This window comes from Rhincodon typus, chromosome 45 (assembly GCF_021869965.1).
Source record: "Rhincodon typus isolate 14 chromosome 45, sRhiTyp1.1, whole genome shotgun sequence".
NCBI lineage: Eukaryota > Metazoa > Chordata > Chondrichthyes > Orectolobiformes > Rhincodontidae > Rhincodon > Rhincodon typus.
This window is the reverse complement of record NC_063376.1, coordinates 4,558,977-4,583,246: the sequence shown is the minus strand read 5'-3', so window position 1 is coordinate 4,583,246 and position 24,270 is coordinate 4,558,977. Positions and strand designations below refer to the sequence as shown.

Genomic DNA, 24,270 nt, shown 5'->3' with positions numbered 1-24,270 from the left:
ATTATAGCTTCATACCCTCTCATCCAGATAGCATCCTTCTTCTGCATCCTCTCCAAATCCTTCCTGTAATGTGGCAACCAGAACTGAACGCAATACTCTGTGTGGCCTGACCAAAGTCTTACATGGAGTGCAGAAGGGTCCAAGCACGAAGGAGCAGACTCGAGGTGGAATCCAAGGTAGGCAAACAGAAGACTGGAAGAACACAGTAGGCCAGGCAGTGTCTGGAAGAAAGGAGAAGTCAACGTTTTGGGTATTACCCTTCTTCAGGACTGGATGTGGGGGTAGAGGGATCTGCAGATAAAGTGGTGGGGGGGAATAGGGTAGCGGAATGGAGTTGATAGATAGATGCTAGTAAAAGGTACAACCTGGTTGATCGATGGAAGGGATGAATCTGCTTGGTGGTTTGAAGAGTGTCAGAAGGTGGAATGGAAGGGAGGAGGTGGGGCTGGAAAGGGAGCCGGGGGATAAGTGGGAAGGTTATTCGAAATTGGAGAACTCAATGTTGAGTCCTCTGGGCTGTACGGTGCCCAGTACCATGTCCGTCCTCGGCCTCCTCCCGTGTCGCAGTGATTCAGAAAGCAAAACTTGAAGAACAACACCTTATCTTCTGCCTAGGCACCCTACAGCCCAGAGGACTCAACATAGAGTTCTCTAATAACATTCAAATAACCTTCCCTCCCATCATCCAGCTTCCCTTCCAGTCCCATCTTCTTCCTTCCATTCCACCTTCTGATCCTCCCTTCCAGCCACCAACTGGATTCATTCCTCCCATCGATCAACCAGGTCGTACCTACCACCAATATCCACTAATCACCACCATTCCGCTACATGCCCATCCAGTCCTGAAGGAGGGTAATACCCGAAACATTGACTGCTGCTTTCCTCCAGATGCTACCTGGCCTGCTATGTTCTTCCAGCCTCCTGTTTGCCTACCTTGGATTCCAGCATCTGCAGTTTTCTTTTGGGTCTCTAATCGAGTTGGAATCTAGTTCTGAAGAAGGGTCACCCGACCCGAAATGTTAACTCTGATTTTTTTTTTTCCTTTACAGATGCTGCCAGACCTGCTGAGCTTTTCCAGCAACTTCTGTTTGCGTTGGAATGCACATGGGCCGAGCCTGGGCAGGAGGCAGTCACCGAGGGATGTGATGGGTGGCTTGTGCGGGAAACGAGGTTCAGCAAATACCTGGTCAAAGCACCAGAAGAAAGGGAGATGTTGTAATGGAAATCCTCACCTGACTTGTGCGGCCCTGCCCCTTTCCACAAGTGACGCCCAAGCCCGGTCTCACCGAGTGTCCAAGATGGCGGATCAGGGCCACGCGCTGGAGTTCAGCCGCGCGGAGGAGAGGATCCACGTGGTGCAGGGTCATGCGCTGGAGGGCCTCACGGAGGAGGGGGTTCACGCGGAGGAGAGGGTCCTCGCGGAGCAGGGTCACGCGCTGGAGGGCCTCGTGGAGCAGGGCCACGCGGAAGAGGGGGTTCACATGGAGGAGAGGGTCCACGCGGAGCAGAGTCACGCGCTGGAGGGCCTCGCGGAGCAGGGGGTCCACGTGAAGTTAAGGGTCCACGCGGAGCACAGTCACGTGCTGGAGGGCCTCACGGAACAGGGCCACGCAGAGGAGGGGGTTCACGTGGAGGAGAGGGTCCCCGCGGAGCAGGGCCATGCGGAGGAGGGGGTTCACGTGGAGGAGAGGGTCCTCGCGGAGCAGGGTCACGCGGAGGAGGGGAGTCACGCACTGGAGTTCTGCCTTGCGGAAGAGGCTGATTTCCAGGAGGTGATGGCCATATCGAGAGACATCTACGGGGGCCTTGATTACCTGCCTGCCTGCTACCACGCCTGGATCCGGGATCCAGCCCGAAGGGTGATCCCTGCTAAAAAGAAGGGGCAAATAGTGAGCGTTGACCTCTTTCCCTCTGTCGAACCAATTGACCAGGCTCCCATTCCCACCACAGCAACAGTTCTTTGCAAACTCGGTCGAGCCTTGGGCCTAATAGTTAATTTCTCAGGCACTATCTGGTGAACTAAGCCCCTTCTTCCCCCCGACCCCTTTCGAGTTGCTTCCCCATCTTCCATTGCTCCTCCCCTATCCTCCAAACCGCTCCAATCACTTCCATGAGCCTCAGGCGACTGTATGTGTGGAATTTGCATGTTCTGTCCATGTTGACATGGATTTCCTGCGGGTGCTCGGGTTTCCTCCCACATTCCAGAGCTGTGCAGGTCAGGCAAATTGGTAATGCTAAATTGCCCTTCAGTGCCCAGGGATGTGCAGGCTAGGTGGATTAGCCATGGGAAATGCAGGGTTACAGAGATGGGTCTGGGTGGGATGGATCGACGGATTGTTGGGGTCTCAATGGGACGAATGGCCTGCTTCCAGTTTATAAGGATTCTATATTTTGTTTTAATTCATTCATGGGATGAGAGCATCACTGGCTGAGCTAGCATTTATTACCCATCCCTAATTACGCAGAGGGTGGTTAAGGGTCAATCACATTGTTGTTGGTCTGGAGTCACACGTAGGCCAGACCAGGTAAGGAAGGCAGGTTTCCTTCCCTAAAGGGCATCAGTGAACCAGGTGGGGTTTTTCAACAATCCACAATCATGATCATCATTAGACTCTTAATTCCAGATTTTCTTAAACTCAAATTCCACCATCTTGGATTTGAACCCAGGTCCCCAGAACACAGAGTCTCTGGATTGTTAGTCTCGTGATAACACCACGAGGCCGTCACCTTCCCACTTGTATATAGTTCCTAAGGCACGTTAAATTATATCGTGCCAAGAAAGAAGAGCTACACAGCTCCTGAGACTTAATTGTGGTCAATTTTCCACCAGCAACTACGAACAGCTCACTAGAGGGACATAGGAAGGAGAATTGGTGGCTAGTTAACCCATCCATCATACCATAGCGATGATAACCATTGTCGTTTGTTGTTAAAAACACACCCGGTTCACTAAAGTCCCTCTTTACCTGGCCTTCACGTGACTCCAGACCCTGCGGTTTTACTTCTAACTGCCCTCTGAAAATGCCGGGTGACGTTCAAGTGAAAGGGTGACAAATGCTGGGCCTAGCCTGGCAATGCCCATGCCCTCCCCCACCCAAAGGAAGTATCTTCCTTGCCTCTCACCCTCTTCCTTTAAGCCGCTCCGGAAAATCTTTGACTGAGATTTCACTCAAATGCCTCCTTTAGCGGCCCTGAGTCAAACCTTGGGCTGGTTTTGCCTCTCATTCATGGGATGAGGGCATCGCTGGCTCGGCCCAGCATTTATTGCTCATCCCTAATTTCCCAAAGGGCAGTCACGAGTCCAATCACATTGGTGTCTCTCTGGTGTCATATGCAGGCCAGACCAGGAAAGGATGGCAGATTTCCTTCCCTTAAGGATATTAGCGAACCAGATAGTTTTCTCTAATAATTGAATTATGTCCATCATTAGAATCTTAATTCCAGATTTTTTTCAATTTCAAACTCCACCATCTATCACAAAAGGATTTGAACCCAGGTCCGCCAGAACATTACCTGGGTCTCTGGATTAACAGACCAGACAATAATACCAATAGGTCATCACCTCCCCTTACCTGAGTATTTTCAGACAGGAGAGTTGGCTTCCGTTTTACTGAGTGTTGGATGCCATACAACAGCCATTGCTGTTAACAGTTTGCCCTCATTTCAGTGTATATTGTGGACAACTGGCAGACTGCGGTGGTGGAAGCGTTGAGGGTAGCGCTGCTGGAGAGAGGCAAAGGAATCGCTAGGGTCGTCCAGGGCTATTGCTTAAAACTGGTCCGGGCCCAGTTCCCAGAGGTAAAGATCTGGTCGGTTGGCACCCGAGAATCTTGGCAAGTTCCGACTGTTAAGTAAACAGGTAACATCATGCACGTGTCCGTGAATAAGCAGCTCTCAGTTTTGCCCAGACCATTGCCCTGTTGCCACGTTGCTGAGTCTTGACCTTTGAGGGCAATGACAGCTGGAGGAGGGACAGGGAGTCAAGGGAGCAAAGAGGTTTTGCCAGGAATGTCTCAACAAGAATTATCCTGCAGGACATAAACATGTGCAGGCCATTCGGCCCCTTGAATCAGCACCTGCCATTCAATGATATCATGTTCAATGAAAGCATGAAAAAAATCTCCTTAGAGAGGAGAAAATTGGGAGGAGATTTGATGGAGGTGTTAAAAATTCTAAAGGGGGGTTTCCAGGCAGCACTGATAAATATAAACTTCTCCCATTGACAAAGGATCAATAACCAGAGCGCACTGAAATATGGTGATTGATGAAAGAAGAAATGGTTACATGGAGAAACACAGAGTGCAGTTAGGGTCTGGAATGCGCTGTCTGAGTCAATGGTGTAAGTACAGAAACATAGGAATTAGGAACGGAAGTAGGCAAATCTACCTTTGAACCTGCTCTGCCATTTAACATGATCATGGCTGATCCTAGCCTGGTCTCAACTCCACTTTCCTGCCTGCTGCCCATGACCCTTTATCCTGCTTTTCATCAGAAACATATCTATTTCTTTCTTGAAATTGTTGATTGATTCTGCCTCCACTGCACTCTGGGGCAGTGAGCTCCAAAAGATTCACAACCCACAGAGAAGTAGTTTCTCCTCATCTCAGTTTTGAACCTACTTCCTCACACTCTTTATCTATGACCTCTTGTTCGAGGCCGTCACACAAGAGAGAGCATCTGTTCAAAGTCCCCCTTATCAATCCCCTTTAGCATTTTATATACCTCAATCAGATACCCCTCATTGTTCGGAACTCCAGCCAGTACAAGCCCAAGCTATTCCACCGCTCAATATCTGACAGCCCTTTCATCCCTGTAATACTTGGTGAACCTCCTCTGAATTGCCTCCAATACCGCCACATCTTTCATCAAGTAAAGAGATTAGGAGAATTGAAAAGAAGTTGTAGGGTTACAGAAAAAAGACTTTGAAGTGTGTCCAGCTGGCTTGCAGTTAGAGGGAAGGAAACGAGAGGCTGGATGGCCTCCTTCTGTGATCCAGCTATACCACGATGATTTCCCACAGAGCTGGAGTTATCTCAAGTCAACAGCACAGAAATAAACCATTCAGCCCAACTAGAACATTGTTTATTTTTCATTGAGATGGGGGCATCTCTGGAGCCAGCATTTGTTGCCTATCCCTAATTGCCCATGATATGAATGGCTATTTCTGAGGGCAGTTAAGAGTCAAGGCTGTTGCTGTGGGCCTAGAGTCACATGTAGGCCAGTCTTGGCAAGCACTAGCACATGGCCTTCCCTAAACGCAGTCAATGAACCCCATGGGGTTTTACAACAACGGACGGTGGATTTTGAATGGATCCCCAATTCCAGGTTTGTCCAGTTGGATTTAGAGCACCACAGGTGCTGTTCCAGAGATTCGAACCTGTGTCCCCAGCGCATTAGGGCTAGGGTCTCTGGATCACTAATCCAGTGAGATTATCATGATGTCACCATCTCCCCAGGATTTATGTTCTGCACAGTCTCCTCCCACCAATTGAGTAGGAGATCCACCTTTTCCTGATTAAATGATGGAGCAGGATTGAGGGGCTGAATGGCCTACTCCGAGCGGCAGAGAGTCACACAGCACAACTCATCCATGCTGACCAAGTTTCCTAAAAATTTGCTATTTGCCCTGTCCATGCCTTTCATGATGTTAAAAACCTCTATAAGGTCAGCCCTCAGCATTCTGCGCTCCAGGGTAAAAAATCCCAGCCTCACCTTATAACTCAAAGCCTGCAATCCTGGCAACATTGTGGTAAATCTTTTCTGTACCCTTTTCCAGTTTGTTCTTTTGATGACCATGATGAAATATTATCAGAGTTTCCACAACCCAACAAGTAAATTGCACTGCCTTTGTGACTTTTGGATCTCAGATTTTTTAATTTGAGTAGGGTGTACCCTTATGGAGTTTTGATCTGTATTTCAGAAGGTGTTGCAGATTCATGTAACCAGTACCCCTCATTCATTGAGATCAGTTGGCTGATGAAGGGTCTAGGCCCGAAATGTCGACTCTCCTGCTCCTCTGATGCTGCCTGACCTGCTGTGTTCCTCCAGCGCCACACTACATCGACTCTGACGCCAGCATCTGCAGTTCTTGCTATCGCAGTTGGCTGGGTGGCTGGTTTGCAATTCAGAGTGATTCCAACAGTAAGGATTCAATTCCTGCATCTGCTGGGGTTAACATGAAGGTCTCACCTTCTCAGCCTCTCCCCCTGCCTGACCTTATGGACCAGACCAAGCCCCCTCAAAATATATCAAGGAGATGGCCTAGACCATGGCATTTTATTGTAGTTAAAAACAAGTGTTCCAGATGTGATTGGTCAAATTACTGGGTTTAAAAACAAACTTGATTCTTACAATAAGATTAAAGTACAAACAAAAAAGGAGAATTAGTATAACTTCATCGAAATACCTAATAAACATGTATCTATTTAACTACTAATCATCAACTGTTCCATCATAGCAGCATCTCATTAACACACCCTTGGCAAAGACCGATTCAGCAAAACAGATTTTCCTCATATGCTATCTCCTTTCCTGTTCAGGAGGAAGGAACACCAACACAAACAATCTGGTAGCAGAGAGAGACAACTCAAGCTTTCTGCTGCAGCAGAGAAAGAGCTTTATCTATCAGCTTCAACTACAAAAAACCCCAATTGAAAATAGCTTCCACGTCTCCAAGCCCACTACAGCAACTGCTGAAAGCTAAACCTAAAATCCCTGGTTCTGGGGGTGGGAGATTGACCACACCCACTCAGGCTGCTTCTATTATTCTAGCTGTTAAAAAAAACACCCGGGGCTTCACAAGTTGTTTATCTTCTCATAGACTGTTCAGCAACTGCTCCCCAATCTAAAAGAAACCAGGATAAAACACATCTCTTAAAGTCACAATATTGTGACGCTGAGAGTTTTCATCAATGCTTTCATTTTTCCAGGAAGTCCTCCCTGTGCAGTTCAGAACAGAAGATACCCAAATGAAGCTGGAAGCTGCAGTCGCCCAGCTGATGGAGAGCAGGAAGAAATGGGAAGATCCCGCCCTGCTCGGGGCCTCGGATGCCAAGCGGGTGTTCCTGAGCCCCAGGATGGTGGACAGGTGCTGCCTGGGAAGACCATCATTCAAGACTGGGTTCCATACAGGCCATTGGAGAGCAACCTAAAGAAGTTAGCGAGTCAAGACCTGATCTGGATGACCGATGACAAAGGAGAGCCCACGGGCCTCAGTCTGGGCACTGCCCCCTACAGGGTACCCTAGGGGACTAACTACCACCTTTTGAACATTGATATATTTGGGAAGCATTTCCCCAGGGCCAGAAACCAGTTCCTTGCTCAACTCCAGCAAAGAATCAGCACCTTGGAGGGCCCAGTTTACTGCATCTTGTGCTTTGAGCCATCTATGTGGCAGGACATGCTTTTCTTCTGCCAGACCGCCTTAGGACTCCACAAGAATAGAGACTTTGAGGGGCAAAACTTGCTAGAGGCAGATATGTAGACCTATAAGGGAAAGAGTCCTCTCTCCTACTATTGCCAGTCCCTTCCTGCTTCTGGGCTCAGTGGTTTTTTTCTGCTGTTTCTCTTTCTCTCATGCTATCACCTCAGAATCAAGAGCTTTGTAGATTCAAGTCCCTACTCCAGGACTTCGAAAGCCAACAAGCCCCAGTGCCAGGGTAGTGTTGAATTGTTTGGTGTTTGATTGCACAGCTCTGATCACTGATCTATGTCCACTGTACTTGATTGCTTGAGCTTTGATGCGAACTCAGAGCCAAGCAAATAGACACCGATTTCGAAACGCTCTTGTAAATAAACCTGCCGCATGCTCTGAAACTTGTGTCACCACTACCTTTCTCTGAGATTCACAGTAAGGACAGCAAACAGCAGAGTGGGATGTTAAGCTGAGAATGCCTGCTCAGGCCTGACTGACCTAAATAAATACAGTGTTAGCAAACCATTATTGTAGTTTGAAAAGGAACACGGGAAAGGCCGCATTAACACTGTCAAGGTGCCCATCAGCCACAACCAACAGCACCAGGAAAGGACAAATAGGCTGAACAGCCAACCCATTGTTATTTGTGGGAATTTGCCGTGCTTTATGATCCCAGTTTCCTATACATACTGGATTATTGGGAGCTTACCATACTACAAAACTACATTGCATATTACAACACAGACTAGATACCTACTGGACAAACCAGGTCCCAAATTGAAGGCTGGCTTGATAGGCTGTGCTTAATATCTGCAATCGGTTACTGTGGGGTTTAGTCACCAAAACACAGGGCTACTGCTGTTCTTTGATAACACAGCATAACCTTATGAGCCGAATGAAAATGAAAACAAGGTTATATGTCTGAGACAGTTAGAAATGTCTTAATGCAAACAGCAAAACAAAATCTAAATGTGTTTTCCAACAATGCAGTGTAGGAGTTAAGATATTATGTTGTGGCTGTACAGGACATTGGTTAGACCACTTTTGGGATACTGCATTCAATTTGGTCTCCCTGCTGTAGGAAAGATATTGTTAGACTTGAGAGGGTGCAGAAAAGATTTACAGTGATGTTGCTGGGATTGGAGGGTTTGAGCTATAGGAGGAGGCTGGATAGTCTGGGGATATTTTCGCTGGAGCATCGGAGGCTAAGGTGTGACCTTGTAGAAGTTTATAAAACCATAAGGGACATGAATAGGGCGAATAGCCAAAGTCCTCTCCCCAGGGGAGGGGAGACCAAAACTTAGACGGCGTAGGTTTGAGGTGAGAGGGGAAAGATTTAAAAAGAGACCTAGGGTACAACTTATTCATGCAGAGGGTGGTGCGTGCATGGAACAAGCTGCCAGAGGAAGCGGTGGAGGCTGGTACAATTACAACATTTAAAAGGCACCTGGATGAGTATACGAATAGGAAGAGGTTAGAGAGATACAGGTAAATGCTGGCCAACAGGACTAGATTAATTTAGGATATCTGGTTGGCACAGATGAGTTGAACTGAAGTGTCTGTTGCCATGCTGTACATCTCTTTAACTCTACAATTTTACTTTTACTGGTATCCAGCTCCAGAGCTATTTCTCTCCTCTTAATTCTCTATGTTATCAGTATCTGAAAAAATAGTCAATCTCTTTCTTGAAAATATTCAGTGACCTGGCCTCCACAACCTTCTGTGATCAAGAATTCCAGATGTTGACACCATCTGAGTGAAGAAATTATTCCTAATCTCAGTCCTAAATAGCCTACCCCAGACTAACAGGATCAGACATGGATAAATGCAGGAAGGGCCTGGGAACAATAGGGTCACAATCTAAGGATATGGGATAGGTCATTTAGGACTGAAATGAGGAGAAATGTCTTCACCCAGAGAGTGGGGAGTCTATGGAATTCTTTGCCACAGAAAACAGTTGAGGCCAAAACATTGAATGTTTTCAGGGGTGAATTAGATATAATTCTGGGGCTAAAGGGAACAAAGGGTATGGCGGAGAAAGCGAGAGTGGGGACTGAGTTGAATGATTACCCACGATCCCATTGAATGGGGTAGCAGGCTCGAGGGGCCTAATGACCTACACCTTCTATTTTTGCTCCACCTAACCCGAGCACAGTGCCCCCTTCAATTCCAACAGGGCACGGTGGCCCTCCCCTGACCTGGGAACATTGACCCCTTTCCCTGTCCTCAAGCCAGATCTGGGCACTGAGACAAATTCCTGCACCACTCCACATCCCCCTCCCAACCAGGGCATGGTTGGATTTGACTAACGTGTCAGTGGTTCAACAGAAGGTTCTCAGACTGTGAAGCCTACCTCAAGCCTCGTAGCCTGTCCCATGGGCAAGGTGCCAGCTGTCACTGGAGAGATAGCAGGTGACATGTTGTTCGTTTCCCCCTCTTTCCGTCTCTCTCTCTCTTCCTCTCCCTCTCTCTCGCCATTCCCTTTCAGCAACCGCCCTTGACTTCCCAGAAAGCCTTGATACCATTTTTGATGGTGGCCATCTTTATCGCGGTTGTGCCTCATCTGCTTCCCATCTGTTGATGTTAATTGAACGGGAACTTCAAGAAGAGGCTTCAAGAGATTGTCATAGAGTCATACAGCGTGGAAGCAGACCCTTCTGTCAAAACAATCCATGTGTAATGTAATCGAAAACTAAACTAGTTCCACCTACTTGCACTTGGCCAATTTCCTTCCAAGCCTTTCGTATTCGTGCACTTATGCAAATACCTTTTAAACCTTGTAACTTTGCCTGCATTCGCCTTTTCCTCTGGCAGTTCATTCCAGACACGAACCATTCTCTGTGCAAAAGATATTGCCCCTCATGTCCTGTTTATATTTTTCTCCTCTCACCTTAAAAATTTGCCCCCACGTTTTGAACCCCCCCATCTTAGGGAAAAGACCCTTGTCATTCACCTTATCTGTGCCCCTCATGATTTTATAAACCTCTATAAGTTCACCCCTCAACATCCAGCAAAAAAAGTCCCAGCCTTTCCAGTCTATTTTTATATCTCAAACCTTCCATTCCCAGCAACATCCTGGTAAATCTTTTCTAAACCCTGTTCAGCTTCATAATATCCTTCCTGTAACAGGGAGACCAGAACTACACACAGTACTCTAGAAGAGGCCTCGCCAACATCCCGTACAACCTCAACATGATGTCCCAACTCCGATACTCAAAGGTCTGATCAATGAATGGACTGTCTTCCACAGCTCTGCATGGAACACTCACTTGAACAGTCTGGAATGCCATGTTCCTCTCAGCCAAAGCGATTCGGCTGTGGCCTCTGTATATAGGAAAAAAAGTTGCGCAACTTCTTCCAAAGTGGGACAGTGTTCTCTGGAGAAATGGTGGATGGAGTGATTTTACGTATGGTACTGTGAGTGTGGCAAATGGGTTTCTTGACGATGACGAATTGGTTCGTCGTTAATGACTCCAGCCGGGAATTCAGCCCTCTTCATCCAGACAGCAGGCAGAACGTGAAACTCTCCCAAAGGCAGCTATCGAGATTGATCCCAGCGAATCATTGGACAGAGGCAAGGCAGAAAGGAGGCCATTCAGCCCGTTGGGCTTGTGCTGGCTCTCTGCCAGACCATAAGATATTGGAGCAGAATTAGGCCATTTGGTCGGTTCAGGCTGCTCCACCATTAGATCACAGCTGATATTTTTATCAGCCCCATTCTCCTGCTTTCTCCCCGTAACCCTTGATCCCCTTACCAATCAAGAATCTATCTACAGTTAGAGACAAAATAACTGAAGATGCTGGAATCCAAAGTAGACAAACAGGAGGCTGGAAGAACACAGCAGGCCAGTCTGCATCTGGAGGAAAGATAAAGTCAATGTTTCAGGTATTACCCTTCTTCAGGACTCATCTATCTATTTCTCTCTTAAATACACTCAATCACTTGACCTCCATAGCGTTCTGCGGAAATGGGTTCCACAGATTCAGCACTCTCTGGCTGAAGAAATCCGTCCTCATCCCAGTTCTCAAGGGTCATCCCTTTGCCCTGAGGCTGTGCCCTCATGTCCTAGTCTCATACTGGTCAAAACATCTTCTCCATATCCACTCTATCCAGGCCTCTCAGTATACTGTAAGTTTCAAACAGATTTCACTCCCCACCCCCTTATCCCTCTAAACTTCGTTGAGTACAGATCCAGATCCTCAATTGCTCCTCATATGAGCAACTCAGCTGATCCCACACCTCCCATCTCATCCCTGTGACCCTGCACATTCTTCCTTTTCAGATCATGGGTCCAACTCCTTCTCAAAAGGTCCGCATGGATGAGTTGGATGGAAGGGTCTGGTTCCGTGCTGTACATCTCTATGACTCTATAACATGACATCCCAACTCCTACACTCAATCTTTGGGAAACACATTAAAACTATTTTTTGCAGTTGGCATTAAGACATTACTAATTGTGTCAGATAAATAACCTTGTTTTTATTTTCTTTCTGTTAACAAAGTTATTCTCTGTTGTTGAAGAATACCAGCAGCCTTGTGTTTTGGTCACTAATCACCACGGTAACCATTTGAAAAAGCTAAGCACAATCTATCAAGCAGGTTTCATTTTATAATCTGATTTGCCCCAGTGGGTATCTAGTCTGTGTTGGAATATGCAATATGGTTTTGTAATGTAGTAAGCTGCCAATTATCCAGTACGTATAGGCAGCTGGGATGATAAAGCACAGCAAGATCCCACAATTAACAATGGGTTGGCTGTTCAGCCTATTTGTCTGGTTCTGAGGGTTGTGGTTGGCGAATGGATGGGGCTGATGGGCGTCTTAGAGTGTTTATCCGGCCTCTCCTGCGTTCCTTTTCAAGCAACAGTAATACTTTTCTAACATTGACCTAACATAATACTAATTCGGCCTGAGTGGCATTCTCAGCTTAACGTCCCACTCCGTTGTTCGCAGTTCTTCAGTGAAATGCTGGGGTGACACAAGTTTCAGAGCATGCAACAAGTTTATTTACAACAGCGTTTTGAAATTGTGTCTGTTTGCTTGGCTCTGAGCCCGCATCCAAGCTCAAGCAATCAAGTACAGTGGGCATAGATCAGTGATCAGACCCGCGCAATCAAACACAGGACCATTCCACACCACCCAGGCATTGGGACATGTTGGCTTTCAAAGCCTGGAATGGGGACTTGAATCTGCAACACTTTAGTTTCTGAGGCGATAGCTTTAGAGAAAGAGAGATAGTGGACAAACTACTGAGCCCAGAAGCAGGAAGGGACTGGCAACAGCAGGGGAGAGAGCTCTTTCCCTTACAGGTCTACATATCTGCCTCCAGCAAGTTTTGCCCCTCAAAGTCTCTATCCTTGTGGAGTCCTAAGGCAGTCTGGCAGAAGGAAAGCATGTCCTGCCACATGGACGGCTCAAAATACAAGAGGCAGTATATTGGGACCTCCAAGGTGCTGACTCCTTGCTGGAGCTGAGCGAGGAGCTGGTTTCTGGCCCTGGGGAATTGCTTCCCAAATATATCAATGTTCAGCCGGTGGTAGCCAGTCCCCAAGGGTACCCTGTAGGGGGCAGTGCCCACGCTGAGGACTGTGGGCTCTTCTTTGTCATCGGCCATCCAGATGAAGTCTTGACTCACTAGCTTCTTTAGGTTGCTCTCTAATGGCCTGTATGGAACCCAGTCTTGAATAATGGTCTTCCCAGGCAGCACCCCGTCCACCACCCTTGGGCTCAGGAACACCCGCTTGGCATCCGAGGCCCCGAGCAGGACGGGATCTTCCCATTCCTTCCCACTCTCCTTCAGCTGGGCGACTGCAGCTTCCAGCTTTGGACGGATATCTTCTGCCTTGAACTGCACAGAAAGAACTTCCTGGAAGAATGAAAGCATTGATGAATATTCTCAGTGTGTTGATACTGTGGCTTTAAGAGGTGTGTTTTGTTCTGATTTCTTTGAGACAGAGAGAGAGTTTGGGGCACAGGCGCCAAGCAGTTTATGAGAAGACAAACAACTTCCGAAGCCTTGGATGCATTTTCTAATAAACTGGAACAGTGGAAACAGGCTGAGTGGGTGTGCTCGATCTCTCACCCACAGAACTAGGGATTTTATGCTAAGCGCTCAGCAGTTGCTGTTGGGGGTTTGAGAAAGTGGAAGCTATTTTCATCTCTCTTGATTAATGTCAAAAGCTGGGCGCTCTCTTCCTAGACTGCTGGATTGAACGTGAGACAAAATCAGTTTTCTGAATTTGCCCTTTTTTGCCAAGGTATGGATTTATGGATTCTGACTATAACTGAACAGTTAATTAGTAACAGTTACTGTATCTATTGTTATGTTATGTTTTCCAATATAGTTAAGTAATTCCAAGTTCTTCTTACTTTGCTTGTATTTTGACTATGGTGTTTGAATAAGCTGTGTTTTGCTTAACGTCGAGTCGTTTGACCAGTCGAATTGCAACCTGAACACAGAACTTTATATTTATCTTTAAAATAAGAAAATGTCAGGGTCTGGGCTATCTTCTTAATATATTTTGAAGGGGTCTGGTCTGGTCGATAACACCAGGAATGCTCTAAAATCTATCCCCCATTGTAATATGTGACCTAGTTTTGTGGAACACCAGATTCCCTATTATCCCCACGTAATGAGAAATAAGGTTGGTAATGTCTCCACAGTCCTGTTGGATCATAGGGCTGCTCTCTCATTAGAGAGAGGGAGAAAGACGATTGGTCGTGGTTTAACCTAAAGTTCATCACTTGCAGAGAGATGTGGCCACAGTGGTGCCAGAATATCTGCTTCAGAAACTGTGCATAAACAGCTGTGAGCACCCTGAGTGTTTTTTTTTATTTTAAATTTGACAAAAGAACCATGAGTGGTTGGAGTCAGGCTCACACAGAACCAAAGGTTTTAGTTTGGCTTTCAGTTAAGGTTTTTGTAGTTGAAGCTGATAGATGCGGATCTCCTTCTGCTACTGCAAAAAGCTTGAGTTGCCTCTCTCTGCTGCTAGACTGTTTCTTTCAGTGTTCCTTTCTCCTGGACTAGGAGGGAGATAGCATGCGAGAAAAATCTGTTTTACTGAATTTACCTTTGTGGGATGCTGTTATATTAGAACAGTTTTTTGAATTGAATCACATGTGGAACACTTGCCTTTAAATAAAATTACACGCTAGGGTCTAGGCTGTCTCCTTGATATATTTTCAGGGGGTTAGCCTGGTCTGTAACATCAGGCAAGGGGGAAAGGTTGTGAAAGTGGTACCTTTGTGATAACCTTAGCCGATGAAGGAACAGAACACACACAGTTGGCATTGTTCTGCATTGCAAACCAACCATCCAGCCAATTGAACTGATCAATTCCATAACTAAAGGATACTGGTCATGTGCGTCTGCAGTAGCTTCTGAAATATTCATTAAAACTCAATCCTACTATTCTTTGAATTAAAAAATCTAAAATCCAAAATTCACAAAGGCAGTGCAATTTACTTGGTGGATCATCACTACAACTCACACTTGTCACTTGAATAGCAGCTAATATCGAGTGTCAAGGAGATGGTAATTTAGACCGTCTTGAATAAATTTCTTACATCTAACTGCTTTCATGTTTTCCTTCTCTTGTATAAAAATCAGGAATGCTGGGTGTGAAATTGCATCACTATTTCAGCCAAGAAGCAGCCAAGATAGGAAAGGTAATGTTTTGCTGAAGTGTCTCTGGACTCAAAACATCAACTTTGCTTTCTTCCCACAGATGCTGCCAGTCCCTATTGGGTTTCTTCAGCAATTTCTGTTTTTGTTTCAGGTCTCCAGCATCCGTCGTTCTTTGTTTTATGTTCAGGCAGGACAGGTACTTTACTGAGATTGGGTAGCTGTAAAGGATACTGCTGGGAAAAGAGTTGAATGGTTTGTTTGCTGTTTATGTTAAGATCTTTCTAAATAATCTTAAATATGTGTATAGTTTTGTTTATACTTTGGTGAAGGAAGCTGGGCTGTTTGGTTGAAAGAACAATTGTGGTGATGTTGAGTGACAGACCACCATGGTAACCAAAACTGCAAACTTATGGTCTACCATAAGTTGAGTTTTTTGAAGAGGTGACCAAGAAGATAGATAAAGGCAGAATGGTAGATGTTGTCTACATGGAATTTAGCGATACCTTCATCAAGGTTCCTCATGGTAGACTAGTTAGTAAGGTTAGATCACATGTGATCCAGGGTTGGCTAGCCAATTGGATACAAAATTGACTTGATGGTAGGAGACAGAAGGTGGTGGTAGAGGGTTGTTGTTCAGACTGGAGGCCCATGACCAGCGATGTGGTGTAAGAATTGGTGCTGTGTCCACTGCTTTTTGTTATTTATACAGAGTCACAGAGATAAACAGCACGGAAACTGATGCTTTGGTCCAACTCGTCCATATCGATCAGATATCCTAAATAAATCTAGTCCCATTTGCCAGCACTTGGCCCATATCCATCTAAACCCTTCCTATTCATTTATCTATGCAGATGCCTTTTAAATGCTGTAATTGTACCAGCCTCCACCACTTCCTCTGGCAGCTCATTCCATACATGCACCACCCTCTGTGTGAAAACGTTGCCCCTTAGGTTCCTTTTAAGTCTTTCCACTATCACCTTAAACCTATGCCCTCTAGTTTTGGACTTGCCCATACTGGGCAAAAAACCTTGTCTATTTACCCTATCCATGCCCCTCATGATTTTATAAACCTCTAATAAGGTCACCCCTCAGTCTCCAATGCTCCAGAGAAAATAGTCCCAGCCTATTCAGCTTCTCCCTATAGCTCAAACCCTCCAACCCTGGCAACATTCTCGTAAACGTTTTCTGAACCCTTTCTATTTTCATAACATCCTTCCTACAGGAGAGTTGACCAGAATTGCATGCCTAACCAATGTTCTATACAGCCACAACATGACCTCCCAGCTCCTTTACTCAATGCACTGACCAATTTAGGCAAGCATACCAAACACCTTCTTCACTATCCTATCTACCTGCGACTCCATTTTCAAGGAACTATGAACCTGCGCTGCAAGGTCTCTTTGTTCAGCAACATTCCCCAGGACCTTACCATTAAATGTATAAGTCCTGTCCTGATTTGCCTTTCCAGCACCTCACATTTATCTAAAGTCCATCTGCGACTCTTCAGCCCATTGGCCCATCTAATCAAGATCCTGTTGTACTCTGAGCTAACCTGCGGTTTGGATGAGAATATAGGAGGCATGGTTAGTAAGTTTGACTATGACATCAAAATTGGTGGTGTACTGCACAGTGAAGAAGGTTACCCAAGAGTACACTGAGATCTTGGCCAATAGGCCAAGGACTGGTAGATGGAGTTTAATTTAAATAAATGTGAGGCATTGCATTTTCGTAAGGCAAATCAGGGCAGGACTTTATACAATTAATAGTAGGGCCCTGGGGAATGTTATTGAACAGAGAGACCTGGGGGTAGAGGTGCATAGTTCCTTGACGGTAGTCAGGGAAGTGAAGAAGGTGTTTGGCATACTTACCTTTATCGGTCAGAGCTTCGAGTAGAGGAGTTTGGATGTCATAATGTGGATGTACAAGACATTGGTGAGGCCACTTTTACAATATTGTGTACAACTGTGGTCACCCCGCCAAAGGAAGGGTGTTATTAAATTGGAAATTGTGCAGAAAATATATTCAAGGTTTTTTTCGGGCTTGGAAGGATTGAGTTATGAGGAGAGGCTGAATAGGCTTGGGACTATTTTCCCTGTTGCATAAGAGGTTGAGGGGTGACCTCATAGAGGTTGATAAAATCATGTGGGGCATAGATAAGGTGAAGAGCCAACTTATAGAAAACCTGATCATCATGGAGGAGTTGAGCCAAACAGTCTGTTTCTGTACTGTATGACTCTATGCCACTAGGAGTAGGCTATTCAGCCCCTCAAACCTGCTCCATCGTTTAAACTAAGGGCAGATCTCTACCTTAGTTGGTGGGAGGAGACTGTGTGGAACATAAATACTGGGGAGATGGTGGTATTGTAGTAATGTCACTGGATTAGTAAACCAGAGATCCTGACCGTAATCTAACTGGGCAAAACCTGTAGGTGGGGATCCATCAAAATCCACCATCCGTTGTTGTGAAACCCCATTGGGTTCACTAACAGCCTTTAGAGAGGGCCATCTGCTAGCCCTTGCCCAGTCTGATGTACATGTGACTCCAGGCCCACAGCAACGGCCTTGACTCAACCACCCTCAGAAATGGCCACTCATTTCGAGGGCAGTTAGGGTGGGCAACGAATGCTGGCCCCATCCAGAGACGCCCCCATCCCAATGTAAATATAAACAATGCACTAGGTGGGCTGAATGGTTTAGGTCTGTGCTGTTGACTTGAGATAAGTCCAGCTCTATGGGAAATCATCATGGAATATTTGGAGCACAGAAGGAGACTATTTAGCCTCTCATTTCCCTACTGGCCCTTCTTGTAACAGCAATCCAGCTGGTTACACTTGCAGTGGCGGAAGGTTGCTTTTCAGACTGGAGACCTGATCACAGGGCAGTGTTCCATAGGGATCAGTGCTGATCCACTTTAATTTGTCATTTTTATAAATGATTTAGATGACAATAAAAAAGGCATGGTTAGTAAGTTTGTGGATGACACCAAAATTGATGGTTTAGTGGACTGTGAAGAAGGTAATCTAAGATTACAAAGAGATCTTGATCAACTGGGTCAATGGGCTGAGGAGTGGCAGATGGAGTTTAATTTAGATAAGTGTGAGATATTGTATTTTAGTAAAACAAACAATGGCAGGATTTATATGATTAAAAATAGGGCCTTGATTAGTGTTGTAGAACAGAGTGTCCTGGGGTTCAGGTGTATAATTCTTTGAAGTTTGTGTCGCATCTAGACAGGGTGATTAAGAAGATTTTCAATAAGCTTGCCTCTGTTGCTCAGTCCTTTGACTATAGGATTTGAGATGTCATATTGAGGTTGTACAGGATGTTGGTGAGGCCTCTTCTGGAATACTCTGTGCAGTTCTAGTTGTCCAGTTATAGGAAGGATATAATTAAGCTAGAGAGGGTGCAGAGAGGACGTTGTTGTAGACATGCTCGCTGAGCCAGTGGGTTTGGTTACAAACGTTTCGTCACCCTGCTAGGTAACATCATCAGTGCGCCTCCAGCTACAAATCTTCTCGAAAACTTTACCAGGATTTTGCTGGGAATGGAGGGTTTGAGTTATAAGGCCTACTGTGATGTTTTTATCCTGTGGGATAATTCTTGGCAGGACCTCTTGGCCCACTTGACACGCTCCCACCCCTCGAGGGTCAAGACTGGTTGCCCGTAGCAACATTGGAATGGTCTGGTGCCATGTGGGTGACTTCACCTGTTTACATATCAGTCGGAACTTGGTGAGAATCTTGGGTGCCAACTGGCCGGATTTGGTGTAGCGGTGCACTTTGACCTCCGGGAACTGGTCCTTGACCAGATTGAGGCAGTAGCCCTGGATGAGCCCAGCGATTCCTTTGCCTCTCTCCAGCGGCGCCACCCTCAACCCTTCGAACACCGCCGTGTGCCCGTTGTCCACAATGTTCGCCGAAACAAGGGCGACCTGCCAACAACAATGGTGTGCATTTGTACAGCACCCGACTCTCAATAAAACGGAAGCAGCTCCTCCCCTCCCAAGGTGCTCAGGTAAGGGGGGAGGCGATGGCCTAGTGTTACTACTGGCTGGTCTGCTAATCCAGAGACCCAGGTAGTGCTCTGGAAGCCTTGAGTTCAAACCCTTTCGTGATGGACGATGGAGTTTGAAATTGAAAAAAATCTGGAATTAAGATTCTAATGATGGGCATGATTGAATTGTTGGACAAAACCATCTAGTTCGCTAATGTTCTTTAGGGAAGGAAATCTGCCATCCTTACCCAATCTGGCCTGCACGTGACTCGATACACCCACCAATGTGATTGGAGCCTTGACTGCCCTCTGGGCATTTAGGGATGGGACAAATGCTGGGCCGAGCTAGCGATACGCTCATTCCCTGAATGATAGGCAAAATCAGCCCAAGGTTTGAGCCCGGGCCGCTAAAGGAGACATCTGGAACGAAACCTTGGTCAAAGATTTTACAGAACGGCTTAAAAGAAGAGGGTGAGAGTCAGAGAGGATACTTCCTTTGAGGGGGAAGGGCGTGGGCATTGCTGGACTAGGCCCAGCGTTTGCCACCTGCCCCCTTGAACGTCACCCGGCATTTTCAGAGGGCACTTAAGAGTAAAACCGCAGGGTCTGGAGTCATGTGGAGGCCAGGTAAGGAGGGGCATTAGAGAACCAGGTGGGTTTTTAACAACAACTGACAATGGTTATCATTGCTACGGTATGATGGATGGGTTGATTGACCACCAATTCTCCTTCCTATGTCCGTCTAATGAGCTGTTCAGTCATCGCTGGTGGACAACAGACTTCTATTAAGAGTCAGGAGCTGTGTAGTTCTTCTTTCATAGAAAGATATAACTTAACATGCCTGAGGAACTATATACAAGCGGCAAGGCAATGGCATAGTGGCATCTGTCCAGAGACTCAGTGTTCTGGGGACCTGGGTTTGACTCCAAGATGGTGAAATTTAAATCTAGGAAAATCTTGAATTAAGAGTCTAATGATGATCATGAATCCATTGTGGATTGTTGGAAAACCTCATTTGGTTCACTAATGTCCTTTAGGGAAGGAAATCTGATGTCGTTACTGGGTCTGGCCTACATGTGACTCCAGGCCCACAGCAATATCGTTGACTTTTAACCACCCTCTGGGATATGCAATCAATGCTGGAGTAGCCAGTGTCAACCTCATCGTGTATGAGTTTAAAAAATAGAATCCCTACAGTGTGGAAGCAGGCCATTCGGCCCAGTAAGTCCAAACCAACCCCTCTGAAGATCCTCCCATCCAGACCCACCCTACCCCTGAAAACCTGCATTTCCATGGCTAATCCATCTAGCCTGCACATCCCTGGACACTAAGGGGCAATTTAGTGTGGCCAATACATCTTTGGACTGTGGGAGGAAACCGGAGCTCCTGGAGGAAACCCATGTAGACATGGGGAGAATGTGCACATTCTACACAGACAGTCACATGAGATGGAATTGAACCCAGGTCCCTGGCACCGTGAGGCAGCAGTGCTAACCACTGAGCCACTGTGCTGCCCCTAAAATGTGGTTGACTCCTGACTGCCCTCTGGGCAATTAGAAATGGACAATAAATGCTGGGCCTAGCCATAGATATCTACATCCAGTGAATGAATTAAAAAGTATAGGTTACATTAACTCTCATGAAGAAATGGCAGGAAGAATTTCCGAAAGGAAGTTCATTAGGAGACCGTCTTGCCACCCAGAAAATGCAGGCCATCACCAAACTGGGCAGATTGGCCACCTTCTAGAACCACTGCCACATCTACAGCTTCCCGATTACCATCATTAACTGGATTGGATTAATTCCTAATTGGGAATACCATGGCCCTGGGAACAGCACCTTGAATTAGTAACCCAACGACAACACCATGCACTGAGGATAATTGAGGAAATTCCAGAGCTTGCCGTGACGCCAATGGTGGGGCCGTGGAAATGAGTGCCAGGGCGGGGGGGAGCCATTGAGAAAGTGGGACGACCCCTTTGAAAGACTGATCCTTGGAATCATGTACGCCAACTCGAGTGGGCCAGATGGGGGTGGGGTGGGGGGATGTGGGGTATTGCCAGCTTAGCGTCTTGGTTTGACCCACGGTAGGGCACCTGGGAATGCGGATGGGGACTGAGGGTGGGTGTAATGGAGTTGAGGGAGGAGGAAATTGAGGTTCGAGGAGGGGCAAGGAAGTTGAGGGAGGAGGAATTGGAGGGGCTAATGGAGTGTGAAGGAGGGGTTTGGAGGATAGGGGAGGAGCCAGTGGTGGATTAAGAAGGGGTTTGGAGATTGGGGTACGGCAATGGAGGGTGGGGGGTGAAGTAGACTGTTTGGGAAGGCAGCTCAGAAGTGGCGGGGGAAGAAGGGTGAGGATGAAAGGTTAGAGGTCGGTCAGAAATGAGTGTCGAAGCATTAGCGAAGGCTTAGTTGGCCAGATAGTGCCTGAGAAATTAGCTAGTAGACCCCACGATGGACTGAGTTTGGAAAGAACTGGTCCTATGGGGTGAACGTGAGCCTGGTCAATTAGTTCGACAGGGGTAGAATTCACACTCACTATTTGCCCTTTCTTTTTAGCCAGGATCACCCTTCGAAATGGATCCCGGATCCAGGCATGGTAACGGACCGGCAGGTAATCGATGCCCCCGTAGACGTCTCCAGAGATGGACATCACTTCCTCAAAATCGGCCTCCTCAGCGAGGCAGAACTCCAGCGTGTGGCCGTCAACTGCCATTTCGGACCCTCGGTAAGACCGTGCTTGGTGTAACCTGTAGAAGGGACAGGACCGCACAGGTCATGTTGATCGAGTTGGGGGAGGGTGGAGTGGTTGGACATTGTCTTTTACCCATGAACCTCAATCTGATGGCAACCCAGGGTAAGTTCAACTTGCGAACCCCAGGGGGCCGTATCACTCTACAGAAAGGTAAGGGGCTCAAACCTAAAGGACCAGCCTGGACAGGGAGTGGGGTTACGGTTGAGAATTTGTGAGGAAACCCCAAGCATCTGGAGTAAGAGGCAGAATTTGAGTTGTAGGCCCGTACTTTGATCTATGAGCAGCCATTTTGAGGGCTTAGGGAGCCCGGGGTATGGGAAGAATTGGAGAAGAGCAGGATACAAGGGCACAGCCTTAGATTGAAGGGACAACCCTTTTACAACTATCCCAACCTATGAGCAGACATTTTGAGGCCCATTGAGGATGGAGATAGGAGCAGAATTGGGCCATTCACCCCATCAAGTAGCTGATATGTTGCTCAACCCCATTCTCTTGCCTTCTCCCTGTAACCTTTGACCCCCCCTTACTAATCAAGAACCTATGTAGCTCTGTCTTAATGACTCTCAATGAATCGGCCTCCACAGCTCTCTGCAACAATGAGTTCCACAGATTCACCACCCGCTGGCTGAAGAAATTCTTCCCTCATCTCAGTTCTAAAGGGTCATCCATTCACTTTGAGGCTGTGTCCTCGGGTCCTAGTCTTCCCAGATTTCTTCCCACACCCGGGGCTCCTCAGGCCTGGAAGCCTGAGGCCTATCACGCATGACCCCCAGCCCTCAGGCACTTCACTGACCGGGGCAGGCAAATCATTGAGGTGCCGCCGAGAGACAAAGGTTGCCCCTTAACCTCAGCCTACAACGGAATCATTTTAATCACGGTTTTACCCTTCAAAGTGAAGATTTACTCACCGCTGACGGCTGATAGACTCCTAAGTGGAGTAGGCCTCGAGCCGCAAAATCTGGGCCTAAAACAGGCATCCAGCCTCCTGATGTAATTGGCCCGTTAGCAACAGCCCCTCCAAGACCCATGGACACAGGAACTAACTCCTTTAAAATAACAGGTTTGGGAAGCAGTCTAAAATTTTAAAAGGGTGAGGGACAAAGGAGGGTTGGCACAATAAAATTACCTGCGCACAGCAAGGACAGGAAATCAAGAGGGAAGTGTGTTCCTCCCCCCCCATTAGCCATGAATGTTGTAATTTGCCAGCGATCTGGAAGGCATTGGGCATTGATTCACTGAATCATCTCCCCAGATTCGAGCCCACCCCCCAATCCTCATTGTACTGTTTTCTCCACAACACTCGCCTCTCGCTTCCTCTCCCCTCTCTCTGTGCTTCTGTCTCCACCTCTCTCCCCCTCAACCTCTCTCTCTCTTCATCTTTCTGTCTCTGTCTGTCTCTCCCTCCCTCTTTCTCTGTCACCCCTCTTTGTCTGTTTTTCTCTCTCTGTCACTCCCTTCCCCTTTTTCGCTTTCTCCTTCTGTCTCTCTCTCTTTCTTTGTCCCTCTGTTTGTCTCTGTCTCTCTGTCTTTTCCCTCTCTCTCCCCCCATTTCTCTTGTATATCTGCCTGTCTCTCTCCCTCTCTTTCTCTTCCTATTTCTGTCTTTCTCTCTCTCTTCCTTTCATTCCCTCCCTCTCTCTCTCTGTCTGTCTCTGTCTCTCTCACACTGTCTCTCTCTCTCTGTTCCTTCCTCTTTCTCCCTCTCTCTGTCCCTCCCTCTCTCTTTCTCTCTGACCCCCCTCTCTCTCTCTCGGCCTTTCTCTCTCTCGCCTCCCTCTGTGTTCTACTCCCTCTCTCTCTCTCTCTGTCTCTTTCCGTCCCTCTCTCTTCCCCCGCCTTTCTCTCACTCCCCCTCTCCCTGTCTTCCTCTCCCTCTCTTTCCCCGCCATCTCATTCTATCTCTCTCCATGTGTGTCTGTCTCTCCCCACCCACCCCTCTCTCTCTCACTCTGCCTCTCCCTCCGTCTCTATCTCTCCCTCCGTCTCTATCTCTTCCTATTTCTGTCCCTCTGTCTCTTGCTCTCACTCCCTCCCCCTCTCTTTGTCTTTCTCTCTGTCCCTCTTTTTGTCTTTCTCTCTCTCTCTTCCTCTCCCCACCTTCTCTCACTCTCTCTCCCCTCCACCCCTTTTTCCCCCTCCCCGCTCTCTCTCTTTCCCTCCCCTCTTCCCCTGTCTCTCTCCCCTCCGCCCCTATGTCTTCCCTTCCCCAACCACACTCTCTTCCCCTCCCCCAACCCCACCTCTCTCTCAATCACCCTCCCCACCTGTCTCTCCCTCCCCTTCCCCCACCCCACTCTCCCCCCTTCCCCCACCCCTCCCTCCCCCCTTCACCCCTCTCTCCCCCTCCCCCTTCCCCTCTGTCTCTCTCCCCCCACTTCCCCTCTCTCTCTCCCTCCCACCCCCTTCCCCTCTGTCTCTCTCCCTCCCTCCCCCTTCCCCTTTCTCTCTCTCTCTCCCTCCCCCTTCCCCTTTCTCTCT

General features: G+C 47.3%; 1 protein-coding gene and 1 pseudogene across 3 annotated transcripts in view; one reads left to right on the top strand and one right to left on the bottom strand.

Annotated features, from left to right (window-relative positions):
* The first annotated feature begins 1,145 nt into the window (after positions 1-1,145).
* Positions 1,146-7,815, top strand: LOC109921942 (annotated as a pseudogene).
* A 4,582-nt stretch (positions 7,816-12,397) lies between these two features.
* LOC109921943 (histidine N-acetyltransferase-like) overlaps positions 12,398-24,270 on the bottom strand; it is a 23,554-nt gene continuing 11,681 nt past the window's right edge. The window contains exons 1-5 of one of the 3 annotated variants that reach the window (XM_048620180.1): positions 22,919-23,142; positions 22,701-22,838; positions 21,577-21,787; positions 18,751-18,975; positions 12,398-13,280 (exon numbers count right to left, since the gene is read on the bottom strand). In XM_048620180.1, coding sequence (XP_048476137.1) covers positions 12,726-13,280; positions 18,751-18,975; positions 21,577-21,753 — 957 coding nt within the window. In that variant the 5' untranslated portion in view covers positions 21,754-21,787; positions 22,701-22,838; positions 22,919-23,142 and the 3' untranslated portion in view covers positions 12,398-12,725. Of the gene's footprint in view, positions 13,281-18,750; positions 18,976-21,576; positions 21,788-22,700; positions 22,839-22,918; positions 23,143-24,270 lie in introns of those variants that run through there. The other 2 variants (XM_048620182.1, XM_048620181.1) reach the window with 2 other exon arrangements.